This window comes from Triplophysa dalaica, chromosome 13, assembly GCF_015846415.1.
Source record: "Triplophysa dalaica isolate WHDGS20190420 chromosome 13, ASM1584641v1, whole genome shotgun sequence".
Lineage (NCBI taxonomy): Eukaryota > Metazoa > Chordata > Actinopteri > Cypriniformes > Nemacheilidae > Triplophysa > Triplophysa dalaica.
This window is the reverse complement of record NC_079554.1, coordinates 5,630,657-5,645,918: the sequence shown is the minus strand read 5'-3', so window position 1 is coordinate 5,645,918 and position 15,262 is coordinate 5,630,657. Positions and strand designations below refer to the sequence as shown.

Below are 15,262 nucleotides of genomic sequence, written 5' to 3'. Positions count from 1 at the left end.
GATGGTTCAGGTAAAGTCGTACAGTATCAGGAACCAGTCGTGCAGGTATGTTTAGTCTCGAACTGGCTTACTTTTATAAATGTAGATAATAATGTGTTAAAAACTTTATGAAAATGTCTGTTACGTGGAATAACTTACTAAATTTCCAACATTTTCTCTGCAAGGGGTGTGTAAACAACTCTACAGTATAATAGGATTTTTTTCAACTTCTCATTTTAATTTTGATGCCAGCAACATAAGATAAAAAAAACTCTTGGGTACTTCAAAAAGAAAAACAGTTCTCAGAACAATCTTTTAACAATCAGAACTTTCAATATACAGTACCAGTCGAAAGTTTGGAAACACATGACTGAAATTTTTATAAATATATTAAAAAATGTTTGAAATAACTTTTCCAGATAAAAATATAATTGTGCCAACGTCAATTTCTTTAGAAAACAAAAAATGTATTTATATACATATACAGATGCTGAAATATGAGGTAGTGTTGATTCTTCACAAAAAATTACAGTTTCATATCTTTATGTTTGAGGCCTGAAATGTGGCAAAAGGTCACAAAGTTCAAGGGGGCCGAATACTTTCGCAAGGCACTGTAACTATTACTATAAAAGGTGAAAAAACATAAGCGTTTGCAAATTTGAACCAGTACTGTATATTTAAAAGAATTATGAAACAAAGATTGACCAACAAGGCCAAAAACTGATTGGGAGCTAAAATCATATACAGAAAAGTGCAGCTAGAGGTCTGGACATCTCTACTGTCCCTGTCAATACTATGACCCTGATGGACTTACTAGTTTGAAGAATGGATGTTAATACAGGTGTTGGCCTCCTCAGCTCCAAAACACTCAAAGTGCTTACGTCAACCATCATTGTTGCTTCATTGGTGATGGAAAATGTGTAAACTTTGTTGGCGTTAGTTGGTTCTGAGTCTTTTGAAAGTTCAAGTTGTTGTTTTCCAAGTGCAATGCAAACCCTCCGTCTGACTCCAGAACGCAGTATAAGTGATTCCTCGTCCCTAAAAAAAGTTGTGAGGAAAAAAATCCTTACAGTATTTTATATTTTCTTGACAATCACCAAAACAAACTGTTTTTGGATTTAATTTTTTTAATATACAGCAGAGAAAGCACTATTGTGTCCCCTGTAAATATTAGGTAAAGTTATTACACACTCAAATGCCAAAAATATAAAAAAATAAGAGACCGAATTTGAGGAAATCCCACATTTGTGAGTTTGTGTTTTAAGAATAATGAAACTAAATCAAACATAACTCTGTAAATGGGGAATGAAATTAACTTTTCCATGAAAGGACAAAAATTCGCGATTGGAAGTTATTTCCAGAAACATGTCTTATCTTCATAAGGGCAATATGTTAATAACCTTATTAAATGTAAATTGACATCTGTATTTTATGTCAAATACGTATATTTAATCAATTAATTCAGCAAGTCAGAATAATGAAGTAGTATAGACAGTAATATATTATCAACATCAAAAAAGCCATCTTTACACTGTAATGGGCCAAAACAGATTCAACTTCTGCAAAGACTTTTTATCCCATTATAGGAAACGAGTCAAACTTACATCGTAGGTCTGTCTGGACTCTGTTGTTAAACTTCTGATTGGTCATTAGCTCAAGCGCTGTCTCTCAGGTGTTGTAATACTCAACGCTGCAATCAAAACACGGAACAAAATTCTCTTTTCATTAATGTTAATTTGAATGATCAACATATTATTCACATTATAAATTCTGCCTCAAGCATGCACACACATTCAACAGCGCATTAAATATTCTCTTTAACGTTACTTGAGTAAATGGCTCGCGAACTTTTATATCATTTAAGTTTACAATTACAGAGGAGTGATATCTCAACTTTAGCAGAGAAATTTGATAGAACTTTAGAAGTTGTTCCAATTTTCCAATAACATTGGAAGTATTGAAAGACCTGGGCCATCTTCATGTTAGCATGGTCTGATAACATACGAGTTATACCGGACTAACGCAGGAAAACTCACAACAATTTTAAGTTAAGCAGTAACGTTATACAACGTAATAAATGAAGAATTAATTCATTAATAGAACAGTTTGACAACACGCTGTGTGACGTGACTTACCTTACTGAAGTTTATGAGGAATAACGTTACCGCTGCGGGCTGCCGCCACTTCACTTCAGAAAACTTCGCGCGTTCGGTTACACAGATACGGGCCGCATATGCTGAACCACTGTCGTTCTCCCCACTGAAACCGGACTCAGTCTGGATCTGTATTGATGCAGTGAAACGGATGCGACTGTAACGCGGATTTGCCGGTTTGAAAACGGATCCGGCTCGGAGTCCCCTGCTATCTGCACTGTAAAAAAAAATCCGTAAAAATACCGGAAAAAGTACCGGCAGCAAATTACACAGACTTTTTACCGCAATTTTAAAACGGAAATGTTATGTTAAAAAAAATCCATAAAAAACGGAAATATTCTGTTAATTGACCGAGTGACCACATTAAAATAACAAAAAAATATCTGTTTTTTTAAAGGTATAACTACTGTAAAAACACGAAACATTTTCTATTATTTAAAAGTTTATGTATGTTAAAAAATTGTTATTTTCTTTTTTTTATGGAATACGTACAGTAGAAGAGTGGACATTTTCTGTATTTTAATGATATATCTACAAAAAAAAATGTAGAATTTCAATCATTTACTGGTATACCAACAGTATACAAACGGCAAATGTTAATTATATCTGTAAAGTAATGGAAAAATTACTGGCAGCTCACTGACTTTCCCCGTTATTAAAATGGAAAATACTCTTAATTTATGGTTTGTCTACAGTAAAACAAAACCATTTTTTCTACTGTATATCACTACATACGTGTAAAGAAGCCGTTAAGAATTGTTAGTTAACTTTGTACTTACAGGGATTATATTAATTATTATTAAAAAACAACAACTTTGTAATAAAAACAGATTCTTTAATTAATACAAATCATTTATAATTCCAAATACTTTAATTAATAAACAAGTAAAAGAGGTCTTGAACAAATAACTTAATTTCATTTTTTTTATTGTTTCTAAATGTTACGTATGTTAGATATGCAGAAAGTGAGTTGGTGTGTGTTAGAGATAAAGAGAATGTGAGTGTGTGCATGTGTGAAAGTGTGTCAATATGTACTCAAAATGTACTCGAAGAGTTCTTGAACAGGTAACTTAGTTTCAAATTGGCAAAAAATTTAAAATAGTAAATCTTTTTTTTTTTAAATATGGATACATCAAGTTATCCAAATGAAAACATAAAACACTACACATCACCTTATACATTTACAATAACATACAACAACAGCAATAATGAACATGCAAAAAGTTTTTTAAACAAACCGACAGAAAACCAATGGAAGTCAATGGTACGGCATACATATTAGGACATCGTCAGACCTCAGCGTTAGTACTCCGGTCTCAGATAGAACGGCATCGCGCTTCAGACAAAGCGGCATCAGTTCTCAACAAAACAGCGTCGGTGAACAACAAGGAATCGGGCAAACCGGCCTCAGACTAAAAAGTATCAGCTCTCGTGCAACAAGGCATCGGGAAAAACGGCCTCAGACTAAAAGGCATCAGGTGACTCTAGAAATGGCAACGCCCACCGCGTGACGTCATTGTCGCAAACCGTTATCGAACAGCACTTTTATGGCAGACAAACAGGTACACGCGAAAGGTACACATTTCCATGAGTTTGCTAATTAATTGATAGAACTTGTTGGGATATTTTCCAGCGAGTTTAATTGGAGGTAAACAGCCTTTAACCTAGGATTGTAAACTATGTACAATCCAATGTTTGCGGGGTATTGCAATATAAAAACATTATTCGATTTTCTTGTATTGTCTTAAAAGTTACAAATGTTTGATTGCTTAAAATGTTTATGATACGTTATGGCATTCTATAAATACACTTTATGACTTGATGAAAACGTTAAAAATAAACTAGTTAAGTATAAACTGGTGTTCTGCTAATCAAAGTGAAATGTGCAATGTTATTTTTCTTTGAAGGTATGGATAAGATAAAAGCATACGATGAATTACGTAAACAACTGGAAAATGGTATGTAATGCAAACAGTAATATTACATTATAGTAGCTTTGCTTGTGACTGGATGCATACTACAGGTTGTAATATGCTTGAAATTGATTTGTCACTCAATTTTATTTCTAGATGAACTTACACAAAAGGGCTTTGATGCCAGAGTAAAACAGTTATTGTGTGGAGAAGACGCACACAGTGAAGGAAGTCAAGGAACATTGGGTATTCCACTTTTTATTCACCTATTGACCTATTTTTACTTGTTCCTTTTGCTCTGTATTTTAAATGTTTTCTTCTAATTTTATAGAGACAAAAGAAAAAAATGAGAAGGCATTTATGGGTAAGGACAATTCAATGAAATTAATGCATCATAAAAATGTTTGTTTTGTTGCTCAGTTGCCAGTTCCTTTATTTCAGGGTGCTGTTACTGTGTGTTACTGTACTGTAGGAAATATTAACCAATCTCTTTATTCAGATGCAGCACAAGTATTTACCAAGGCGAAACATTTAATAAAACCCCAGGTGAAAAAATGTCAGTTTCCCATTCGTCGGAAAGATAAGTCCCTGTTAAAGGTGAGAGCTTATGGTGTTGTTATAACTATTTAACATGATTAGTGTAAGCTTTATGGAATGTTACCAACCTTATATTTCTATTGTATTGCAAGATAAAAATGAGTCCCATGGAGTGGAAACCACGAACATCCAAAAAACCAGGCAGATATCAAAAAGTCATTCTTGAAGAAGCCCCCCCAAGGATCCTAGTGCCAGGCACAGAAGATTATGATGAACTGATACGTATTGCTCAGGATGCATTTTGGACAGAAAAGGAAAGAGAGGGAAGTACATTTACTCTTTGCCATTCAGATGGCACAAGGTGGACAAAGGAGCAGTTTTGTCAAGAATATGGATCTGTCTCTGAGATTCCAACTCCCTGGAAGAGAACATTTTATATTGGACGTAGAGAAATGGGTATTGTATTGTAGATTTTGAAAGGAGATGTTTAATGTCTGAGTAATGATCCTTTTAGTTCTTATAACATATCTTGTTGTGTCTACAGATATTATCTGCCTCGGTGAAAGCAGTTCAGCATTAGGTATGTTTTCAATTCCAGTGACAACTATGCATTTTGCTAATACTACTTTATTGTTGCTAATGATTTGAAATTAATATATATATATCTATTCAACCTGATCGCACCCAATTGCGTATAAATAACACGCTTTTGCATTATCGTCTAATACGTACGCCAAATTGCGATTTTGCGTGCATACACTGTAACGAATTGCTGTAAAAACTACAGCGTTATTTTACAGAAGCTGACTGTATTTTAAATAATACAGAATATTGCTGTAAAGTGCAATGCATTCTGGGGTCACGTGACGGATTAACTCAATGTACAGAATATTGCTGTAAATTTCAAATCTACAATGGCGGGATGATCTTCAACAGTCGAGATTGGGGTAGTGCGCAAAATGAATGATTCACACCTGTGGTAAGTAACTTATTACGTATTTTTTTTCCATATTTGGTAACTATCATACTGGTAACTTTATATAGAGGTATCTAAATTCGCGGTTCATATTGCTAAACCCGGATTCAACCTCCATCCGCGGGGACCGAAGGAGTCTTGCGGGGTTTCAGCAGCGCCGTCGCGGTAAGATTTCAAACATTCTCCGTCGCTATAGCACCTGAGGACAGAAGTTGTTCATGTTATTTAGAGTTTTTGTTCACACCAGGAGTGAAGGCGGTATGTGACGAGCTACAGTTCATTGTATTAGTAAGTTGACGGTTGTTTTTTTAATGTTGAACAACGCGCCCGCCGTAGACTCGGTAAAAGTTACATGCTTCGACAGTTGGGATACCACACTCGCTCGTGATTATTTTGTGGTGTAATTCAAATTTGCAAATGCAGTCATCCGTTAAATCGAGCGCCCAAATTAAAATGAGTCACCATAGCTTGAGGTAAGTCGATGTTCACGGAGGATAGCCCGGTAAAGTGATTAATGTACGTAACCATCTAGATATACAGTTTATGTATCGGAGGCCAGATGAGAGCTGTAGCAAAAGACGTTAGCGACACCCTCATTGTATAGCAGGCCTGTCTCCCAAATAGGACCGTTGGAGGGTGGGAGTGAGACCCGTTACAAAATACTAGTGTGACAATTTCTTGACCGTGACATCCCTAACGTTAGTTGGATTACATTTCTGTATAAGTACGGTTTTAAGTGTAAGTTACTCTGTTTAATTTGCTTAGAGTTTGTTTGTAGAGTCACTTATACTAAAATGTAGTTTAAATGTAAAATGCTTAAAGATAATTGTATAGTCACTATTAACTATTACTATTGTCACATGTATAATTGTTTGTTTTAGGACACACTTTGCCATTCAGGCCACTGGATGCTGACTACTGAAGGTTAGGTTGTGTGTGACGGTGCTCAGCACAGCTTCATGTCTGGCCTTCCCACTCTGTTCATAACATGTTACATATTCAGGCTTGAGTACCAGGATGGGGCAGCATGTACTTGGAGTCCAATGAAAGGTATTAATTGAACAACTTCCTTACCTGCATTTTATAGATATGTTAATGTTATATACCTGTTAAGACCTTTAAAACAATATTTCTCAACGAGAGATGCAATTTTTTTGGGCAAATTATTTAGAAGTCTCCCCTATTTAACACTAGCAAGCTGATGATTTAATTCATGTGTTTTAATATAATATATTTTGTACATTTAATATATAACATTTAGTTTTTCCTGACTCTTTGTAGATATTAATCCAGAGAGTGGAACAAGCAGCGTCATCTAAAATGCCAGGATACAGAAGAAACAGGTTGCAGTGAACCCACATGTCGCCGCTCTTCTAAACACAATGATGAATATTCAGTGTAATCGATGAAAAGTAAGAAGCACACACACACACACACACACACAGACACACGCACACACACACACACACACACACACACACAGATCTCATCATTGAATTACATCATTTTATTATTCTCTGACTGTAGATGTTGTCCTCTGTTTTTCTCTGACTATAAATTGAATATCTAACATTATTCTCTTGTTTCGTTTCCATAGTTCCAGCTACTTGTTGTGCTCTGATGGATCAAGATGTGGACCGTTTTACAGACTCACTTGGGCCTTGTTTTGCAATGTTGTTTCATGATGGTAATGTTGGTTAACGTGTTGTTTAAACATGAATGTTTAAAGAGCCATGTTGGATACTATGAAGTTCTTACTGAATAAAATTATTTCATGTACAACAACGTACACAATTTGTCTGTAATGTATTTTTGTATCAATTAAAAAAAAATAAACACTGTATATCCAGTATGCAAAACATACTGGATATACAGTGATTTATGTATTTCTTCTAAATAAAGTAAATTAAAATCAAGCAATTTGCTGTAAAAAATACAGCATTATACTGTTGCTATTCAAAATTACAGTTTTTCCTGTATTCTGCAATTACAGTAAATGGCTGTAAATTAAATTACAGTACTGTGGCTGTACAATTTACAGTAACTGGCTGGCAACCCTGCTGCCAGTAGTTTACTGTAAATTTTACAGGATTTTTTTTACAGTGTATGATACGCCAATGAGTGCTTGTACCTGGGTGGACAGCAGCCATTTTAAAACGTACATGAAGAGGAAACACTGAAATAATTAAAATAATAAGGTTAGGTTTAGGGTTTGGGTTAGGGTAGAGGTTATAATATGCACGGACGCTAACATTAGGTTTAGGGTTTGGGTTAGGGGACAGGGTAATGAGACAAATTGCTGTTTAATATGCAAACGCGCTAATTGGCGTATCATGTGCACGCAAAAAAAAGGCGTATTTATGCACGCAAAATCGCAATTTGGCGTCCTTATTATACGATAATGCACAGCGCGTGTTATTTATATGCAATTGGTGCGAATGGGCTGATCTATTAAATGCTCCTTTTTTCAAGGAAATGATGAAATGGAAGACTCAGACATGGTAAAACAACATTAATTGGTTAATTTTGTCAATATTGTCTCTATAAACAATGTCTTAAGAAGATGTTTAATTAGACCCTGATACTTATTTAGTTTTTTTTTTTGACGATAGGATTTCCAACCTAAGAGATCTAGATGTGTAGGAAGATCATTACAACAAAGTGTAGAAAGATATATGGTAGAGGGTCAGGGAGAATCCTTAAGTTTAGGTAAAAGTTCTTGGAGAAACACAAGTGCTGATTCAGAGAGATCTTTGAGTGGAGGCACAGGAACATCCACGAATTCAGATCAAGGTGGAGCAAGATCCGCTATTGCTGATTCAGGTACAGGTAAATCCTTAAAGGAATTATGCACCCAGAAATTAGGCATTGTCATCATGTTGTTCATAGTAGCATTCTGTTATTTTTAGTGTGGAACACTAAAAGGCTTTTGAAACACTTCGTTATGCACCTAAATTAAATTGTGAACATCTTAGGTCATTAAAGCTCCAGTATGTAATAATTTTGTAATACAATTTCAGAAAATAACTTGCACAGTGTGATATATTTCCTCCAGTTGTGTACTTACAATATTTCAAAAGTCTCTAAAGATTTTTTATTTCAGAGAAATTCCGATTTTAAATAACTGGCCGTCCCGGAAAAGAAATGTCGCCTCTCAGTGACGCAATGTCCGCTCTATACTTTGTTCCGGTGTAAACCAGAATATCACATGGTGAAATGCGGAAGTGGTTGTTATGGATCACGATTACTCTTTGGCGAGTATTGAAGTGCCAGTAAAACGGAAGCGTCCATATTTGGATACACGCAGACTGTGTGACAAACGGAGGAATAAAACCAGGATAAATATCGGCCAGGCGTTTTCGAGATGGAGAGAGCTGCGCGACAATCTTGGACTTGACAGAGACTCTGCTCTCGCGAGTGTATTGATAGACAGGTAAGCAAATCAATTATTTATTTTAGAACGATTGGTTTGAGCACGTTAAACAACACGGCATTAACCATAAACACGTAACACTGCACAACATTAACCCAACAAATCATTTAACAAATAGCTGTAAGTTGTAACGGGATAATATAGCATAACATTTCACGTTCCTTGCAGTTCATTAATTATGATGACATAAAATAATACGATCAGATATACAGGTAATACAAAAACTAATAAATTACCTCATCCGTGATCATGATTCGTTTATCCAATTTAGATACATCGCTATGGCGAAAACGCATTTAAAACGACATCTCCCATCGTCACTTGCTTCATAGCGTCATCAAGCTTCGCCTTTGTTATTGTTGGAAATGCGCCCTCTTGTGGTCAAATACCAAGGTTACATACTGCAGCTTTAATGATTGGCTGACATTACATTAAAAATAAATAAATAGACGTTAAATATTGTCTTGTAATAATTCAATTTAAGCTGCTGTAAGCTGTTCAGTATGGATGAATAAAACAGAGCTCCAGAGGAAGGGAAGATACTAAGTTAATAATATGGTAGATATATTATTATATATCTATTGAGGATTCAGAAAAATGTTGTATGGATTCCTTTCTATAGGATGCCTGACAAACATGACCCTAAGGACAGTATGTAGGAGATCTAGGCAAAGTATTGTGTATAAAGTGTAAGTTTGACATCATTTTCATTTGAATATTTTCTTAATTCCAGATCAGGGTGCAAGGGAGACCTCAATTCCAGAGATCCAAATTGCAACTCCTAATCCAGAGAGGCCCATGGAAGAAGGTGTTTGCCCACAAAATGAGGTGTTTTATGTGTCATCTAATGTAGTCACCATTTTACCATCATGTAAGTAATACAACTAGTCAAGTAATACTCTATGTTAAAAAAAAATCTAAAGCTGGAGTCGTTCCTTGATTAAAAATACAAAAATGGTTAAATGTTGATGTAGATTGTGTTTTCGTTTTTTGATGTCTTATAGTGTATTCTCAACGCCTGCCATTAGTGGACGAATCACTAATCAATTACAGTGAACAGAACATGTTGGGTGAAGGAACATTTGGGAAAGTATATCGAGGTTCTTTTCAGGGAACCCCCGCTGCCATAAAGAGGATTCCATATGGCATAGCAGGACTTCAAGATCAGGACATACAGCATGAGATTCTTGTCGCAATGTACAATATTTTTTTATCTTGTTTTTTGCATAGGCTGGTAATGGCCTGCAAAATGACTATTATACATTTATAATATGACAATTTTACATGTATGCAATTTCTAGGCGATTGAGCCATCCCAATATTGTACGACTTATGGCAGCAGCCCACACTGAAAACACGTTCTTGCTGGCCAATGAATACATTCACGGTACAACCCTGGATAATGTGCTACACAGTGACAATGCTTGTGTTAAGGTGAGTCTGTTTTTGCATGTAACGTTTGTGAAAAAAGGAAGATTTTGTTTATATTTATAGCACAGTTGTTGGCCCCTTAAAACTGTAAAGAACAAAAATTTGTTATTAAGCAAGTATATAAAAAGTGTTTAAAACGATACAATGGTTAGCCAAATAACAGTAAGTTGTGCCTAGGTGGTGTTCATTACATGGGAACTGTTATTTGGATGTTATTTCACTTAAACACATGTAAAGAAACCCACAATTTATGGTTTAAACAGGGATGTCTTCGAAGAAGTTACAGATCGCAGAACTAAGTGTAATCATGCAATCATTTTTTAGTGAATATTGGGTTTAACCAGCATTTGACATGCTATTGAGTACATACATTTACACTCTTCAATAAGGTTTTTATCTTAGCTCCTATGAGTTTTTTTAAACATGTACTCCGTGTGAACTGTCATGAGATTTGTGATGCAAATAAAAAACCCTTCAATATTTTGTAATTTCAATTTATTTTCTTAGCTTGAAGGAAATGATAGTCATTTTGTTGCCCTGGACATTTCAATGGCTGTTGAATACATCCATTCAAAAAATGTCATCCATCAGGATCTGAAGCCTGACAATATCCTGGTAAGTAATGTGCTTAACAGCTGCTTATGGGGATGTTAAAATAAGTTATTAAATGTTTTTAAGGGATACATCACTCCAAAATGAAAATTCTGTCATCATTACCTCGTGTCATTTCAAACCTGTTTGACTTTCTTCTGCAAATGGAGATATTTTGAAGAATGTTGGTACCAAAGGCCGATGGTCCCCATTGACTTGTATTTAATGGACACAAAACCAATGCAAGTGAATGTGGACCAGCGGTTTTCTGTTACATACATTCATCAAGTGATCTTATTTTGTGTTTTGCAGAAGATAGAAATTCATCAAGGTTTTAAATGACATGGGGGTGAGTGAACAATGGCAGGATTTTCAATTTTCATCTCCTAAGAGATTTGCCAAACTCCTTTTTTTTTCCGATCTTTTTTTAAAACCGATTGACCAGTTCTCCAAAAAGGCTGTGCTTACTGACTGGGGACTTGCCAACATACAGTTTTATTGCGGCAAGGAAGCAGATTCACTGGAGGGAAAATAGGACCAATGGGTGTTACTTTTCTTTACATGGCTCCAGAATGTCTAATTGAATTCGAAGAGGCTTCCAGAAGCTCAGACATCTGGTCTTTGGGAGTAACATACCTTGAACTTTTTACAAAGTTGAAGCCCTGGACAGTAAAAAACCAGAAGCAGTTGTGCAGCCTGTTGACAAAAAATGCACAGCCACACGCTCTGGAACATCTGTGTGAAAGATACAGTTTCATATCTATGATGGTACACTATGACCCAGCATCAAGACCTGAAGCTTCATCTGTTGTTCTCTCCTTAAAAACTGTTGAGGGGCTAGATCTCCAGAGCCGTCATGGTTACAAATGGTAAAGAAAAATTGTGTCAAAAGTTTACATATAACCTGCAGAAAATGGAAAATGTTGCAGATATTTACGTGTAGTAACACCAAAAAAAAACATTATTTACATTTAATAGTTTTAAATTACAAAAATAAGCCAGTTCAAAATTTTCCACACACCTCATTCTTTCTACTGTACAATGTTAACTGAACAGTTAATGTCAGTTATTTGTCATAGCTGTTGAAGAGTTTCTTGTTCGGTCAGAGCTTACAAAACATAAGAACTGTTCAGTTAACATTGTACAGTAGTTAGAATCAGGTGTGTGGAAACTTTTAATCAGTCTTATTTTTGTTGTTGACTAAATGTAAACATCTGTTGTGTGAACTAGCTTGTTCAGTGCAGTTTCTAATTAAAACAAATTAATGTTCAAATAAATTCTTAATTTTCAAAATCCCTCTTATTTTTCTGAAATTTGCAACATTTTTCACATTCTGCAAGTTGTATGTAAACTTTTGCTCGTTAGCCAATGTTCTTTATCTGTCAGGGTGTTCCTTATTCCTGATGTTAAAAGTTTAAATATTTTCTGTGGTTTGGATGAGAAATTACAATGTACAAATACTCAGAAAAGATTACATCTTACATATTTTGTTTGGTCATTTTTATTCATTCATATATTGTATTATATCAGCATCTCTACAGATTTTTTAAGTACCTACAATTTTAACACCAGATCATTTTAACTACAAGCTCTCATTAGCCAGTAACTCATATATTTTATTTGCTTCTGCAAATGTGGATGGTATGGGAATGTCTCTTCTCTCCAAACATGATGTGAATTTCTCCACCAACATGAGGTAAGCCCCTCTGGAAATGATGGAAAGCTTGTATCTCGAAGAATGGCCCCAGATATTGTTTTGAATGCTTCATTTGCAACCATCAGTGGTTCATCTGCAGCACACACAAATTGTTCTGCATATTGGAGAAGGTCATCATCCACTGTGCAAAGCATATCACCAAAACCTACATCGAAGAGAAAATTTTTTTAGACAAACTACCAGTTTGCATCCAAGCATTTTAAAGGAAGAGTTCACCAAAAAATGAACATTGTTGTTACAAGCCTGTAAAAATTCTTTGTTGTGCTAAACACAAGTGAAGATATTTTAATTAACATATGTAACTTTGTCTTTTGTCCTACTATGCGAGTCAATAGTGACCCAAAATTACTTGGATACAAACTTTCATTAAAATACCTTCATTTGTTTTCAGCATAACAAAAAATGTTTACAGGTTTGTAACAACTAGAGGGTAAGCAGATAATGACAAAATGTTCATTTTTGGGTGAACTATTCCTTTAATCAAATTAATACATACCTTGTGGCGGTGATGTGAACAGAATGTCTGGCTTCCCATATGGACATGCAACATTCTTTTGCTTGCGAATATCATGAGTGTTCCATAGTCTTTGTTCTAAGGTAAGATCTCTCTGAAGAAGGGGAAGGTGTGTGTGTTGCAGACAATTTCTGTTGGACAGCATCCATTGGTTACTTAATTTGTTTAATGCAAATCACACAGGTTTTAGAGTCTGTTGAGTAAAATTATTTAACTTGCATATGTACAGGATTGTCCAAATCGAGGATGCCTGATTCCATCATAGTCTAAAATAAATATACATATTGCTTGGAAATCTTTTTGGTAATTATAATCAATCAACATTTGTTGGACAAAATTAGCAGATTCAAGCAAATCAAATCCTTACCTCAAATGTAACCTGCCATTTTTTAATCCATGTTTTCTTTAACATGCTATTGAAGAATTCAGCTCTCTAAAAATATGTAAAACAATGCAAGAATCACTGTAAACATTTATACAACACTCCTGCCTGGTTGCACAGACAAGGCTTTAAGGGGTCATATGACACGACTGAAACGAATATTATGGTTGTTTTAGACGTAATGCAATGTGTAAAAAACGCGGTAGTTTCCTCACACAGTGCATGTTTGTATCTCTGAAATGCGCAGATTTTTTTACAAAGCTCATCGCTCTGAAAAGCGAGGTGTGCTGTGATTGGCCAGTTAACCAGTGTGTAGTAATTGGTTGAATACTGCAAGCGTGTGACGGAAATGAAACGCCTCTGACCATATTTGGAACGTCAGGCTCCTCTTCAATTTTAGTGACAGGTACACCTACCTTACTTCTGTATACATTTGTGCGGTCTTAGTCAAATCAGACCACCAACTGATGTAGATTTGTGGGGGTGTTACACGAGGTGTTTCAGGCAGGTCTTGGTGAGCATTCGCTTTTACATAGAATGCATAATTTTTTCCCACACTTTCATTTCTGCAATTTCACTTGTTAACTACATACATGGGCAACTTATAACACACCGAAGACACATAAAAACACGTGTTCGCAACATATGATCCCTTAAAGTGATAGGTTTATTATTAATTGTCTTATAAGAACTTAATTCTAGTTAGATAGATAGATAGATAGATAGATAGATAGATAGATAGATAGATAGATAGATAGATAGATAGATAGATATCTGTATACAAATATATATTTAAGAACAAATATGATATGAACATGTGTCACAAATAAAAGTTTACCTGATTATGTACTGACTTGCCCACTCTGAAGGAGTCTCGTCCTTGATCCGTAGCCTGCCTGAAATGAAATGCCACTTGCATCTGTCCAACAATAAGGTTCTCTGTTCCCCTGTGTGCCCGTACGATCCGTGGGCAACCTAAAATAAAATAAATAAAAGATATGCAAGATATTTAAACCCCATACAGATTAAGTTTTGGTCAACTTGAAAATTTCTAGCAGTCAAAAAAAAAACTTACCACCGTGTTCTCGAACAGCATCATAGAAGTACCTTGCAATGAAGCTCTGTTTTCTGTTAGTGGTGCCAGCCTTAAGCCAAATAATTTTTCTAGAAAATCTATTAAGACATTGCAAGTATTTCAAAGCAAACAACAGCACATCCAATAGAAAAAACTGCATTATAATAAATACATTTTTAACATTACACTTTTCTTTTATGTACAGGTTACATACCCATCAATTCCAAGATGCACCCATACTCCAAAGAATTTCAATTTATCATTTCCTATAAACAATATAAAAGTTTTTCATAGAAACATTATAGAAGGCATCTATAATTGAAACAAAGCATCAACAGTCTACTTTTATGTACCCATGTCTTTAAAAACCAAATATACTTTCTTCTCTGGACACAAAAAGTTAATACAATGAAAGTGAATGTTTAAAAGTTTCAAGGATTACATCAATTATTCCTTTTACAGTTATCTATCCCTTTAATAATCCTTACCATCAATGTGCCAAATATGATTTGGTCCACGACTAAAGTACTTCCTTCGTTCAATTTTCTTTTTTCCAGGACA

At 35.1% G+C, this 15,262-nt stretch overlaps 1 protein-coding gene and 3 long non-coding RNA genes across 4 annotated transcripts; 2 read left to right on the top strand and 2 right to left on the bottom strand.

Annotated features, from left to right (window-relative positions):
* Window positions 1–717: 717 nt before the first annotated feature.
* Window positions 718–2,212, bottom strand: LOC130434897 (uncharacterized). Its single transcript, XR_008908734.1, has 3 exons — window positions 2,115–2,212; window positions 1,584–1,669; window positions 718–1,017 (listed from the first exon to the last, which is right to left on the bottom strand). It is a non-coding gene; the product is annotated as an uncharacterized LOC130434897 (long non-coding RNA).
* Window positions 2,213–4,206: 1,994 nt separating this feature from the next.
* LOC130434548 (uncharacterized) lies at window positions 4,207–11,076 on the top strand. The gene is made up of 10 exons (XM_056764767.1): window positions 4,207–4,291; window positions 4,377–4,409; window positions 4,545–4,642; window positions 4,735–5,038; window positions 5,127–5,162; window positions 8,031–8,059; window positions 9,725–9,821; window positions 9,996–10,188; window positions 10,293–10,425; window positions 10,930–11,076. The coding sequence occupies exons 2-10, from the start codon at window positions 4,406–4,408 to the stop codon at window positions 11,074–11,076; spliced, it is 1,041 nt and encodes a 346-aa protein (XP_056620745.1). The 5' UTR covers window positions 4,207–4,291; window positions 4,377–4,405.
* On the top strand, window positions 5,352–7,652 carry LOC130434582 (uncharacterized). The gene is made up of 3 exons (XR_008908688.1): window positions 5,352–6,608; window positions 6,840–6,970; window positions 7,156–7,652. It is a non-coding gene; the product is annotated as an uncharacterized LOC130434582 (long non-coding RNA).
* A 2,537-nt stretch (window positions 11,077–13,613) lies between the features above and the next one.
* On the bottom strand, window positions 13,614–14,806 carry LOC130433904 (uncharacterized). Its single transcript, XR_008908626.1, has 3 exons — window positions 14,702–14,806; window positions 14,465–14,601; window positions 13,614–13,677 (listed from the first exon to the last, which is right to left on the bottom strand). It is a non-coding gene; the product is annotated as an uncharacterized LOC130433904 (long non-coding RNA).
* Window positions 14,807–15,262: the final 456 nt, after the last annotated feature.

Coding starts and splice junctions, on each gene's coding strand:
- LOC130434548 (XM_056764767.1), top strand. Junction 5,039..5,126: donor TATTGGACGTAGAGAAATGG/GTATTGTATTGT, acceptor TTGTGTCTACAG/ATATTATCTGCCTCGGTGAA. Junction 10,426..10,929: donor GTGACAATGCTTGTGTTAAG/GTGAGTCTGTTT, acceptor TTATTTTCTTAG/CTTGAAGGAAATGATAGTCA.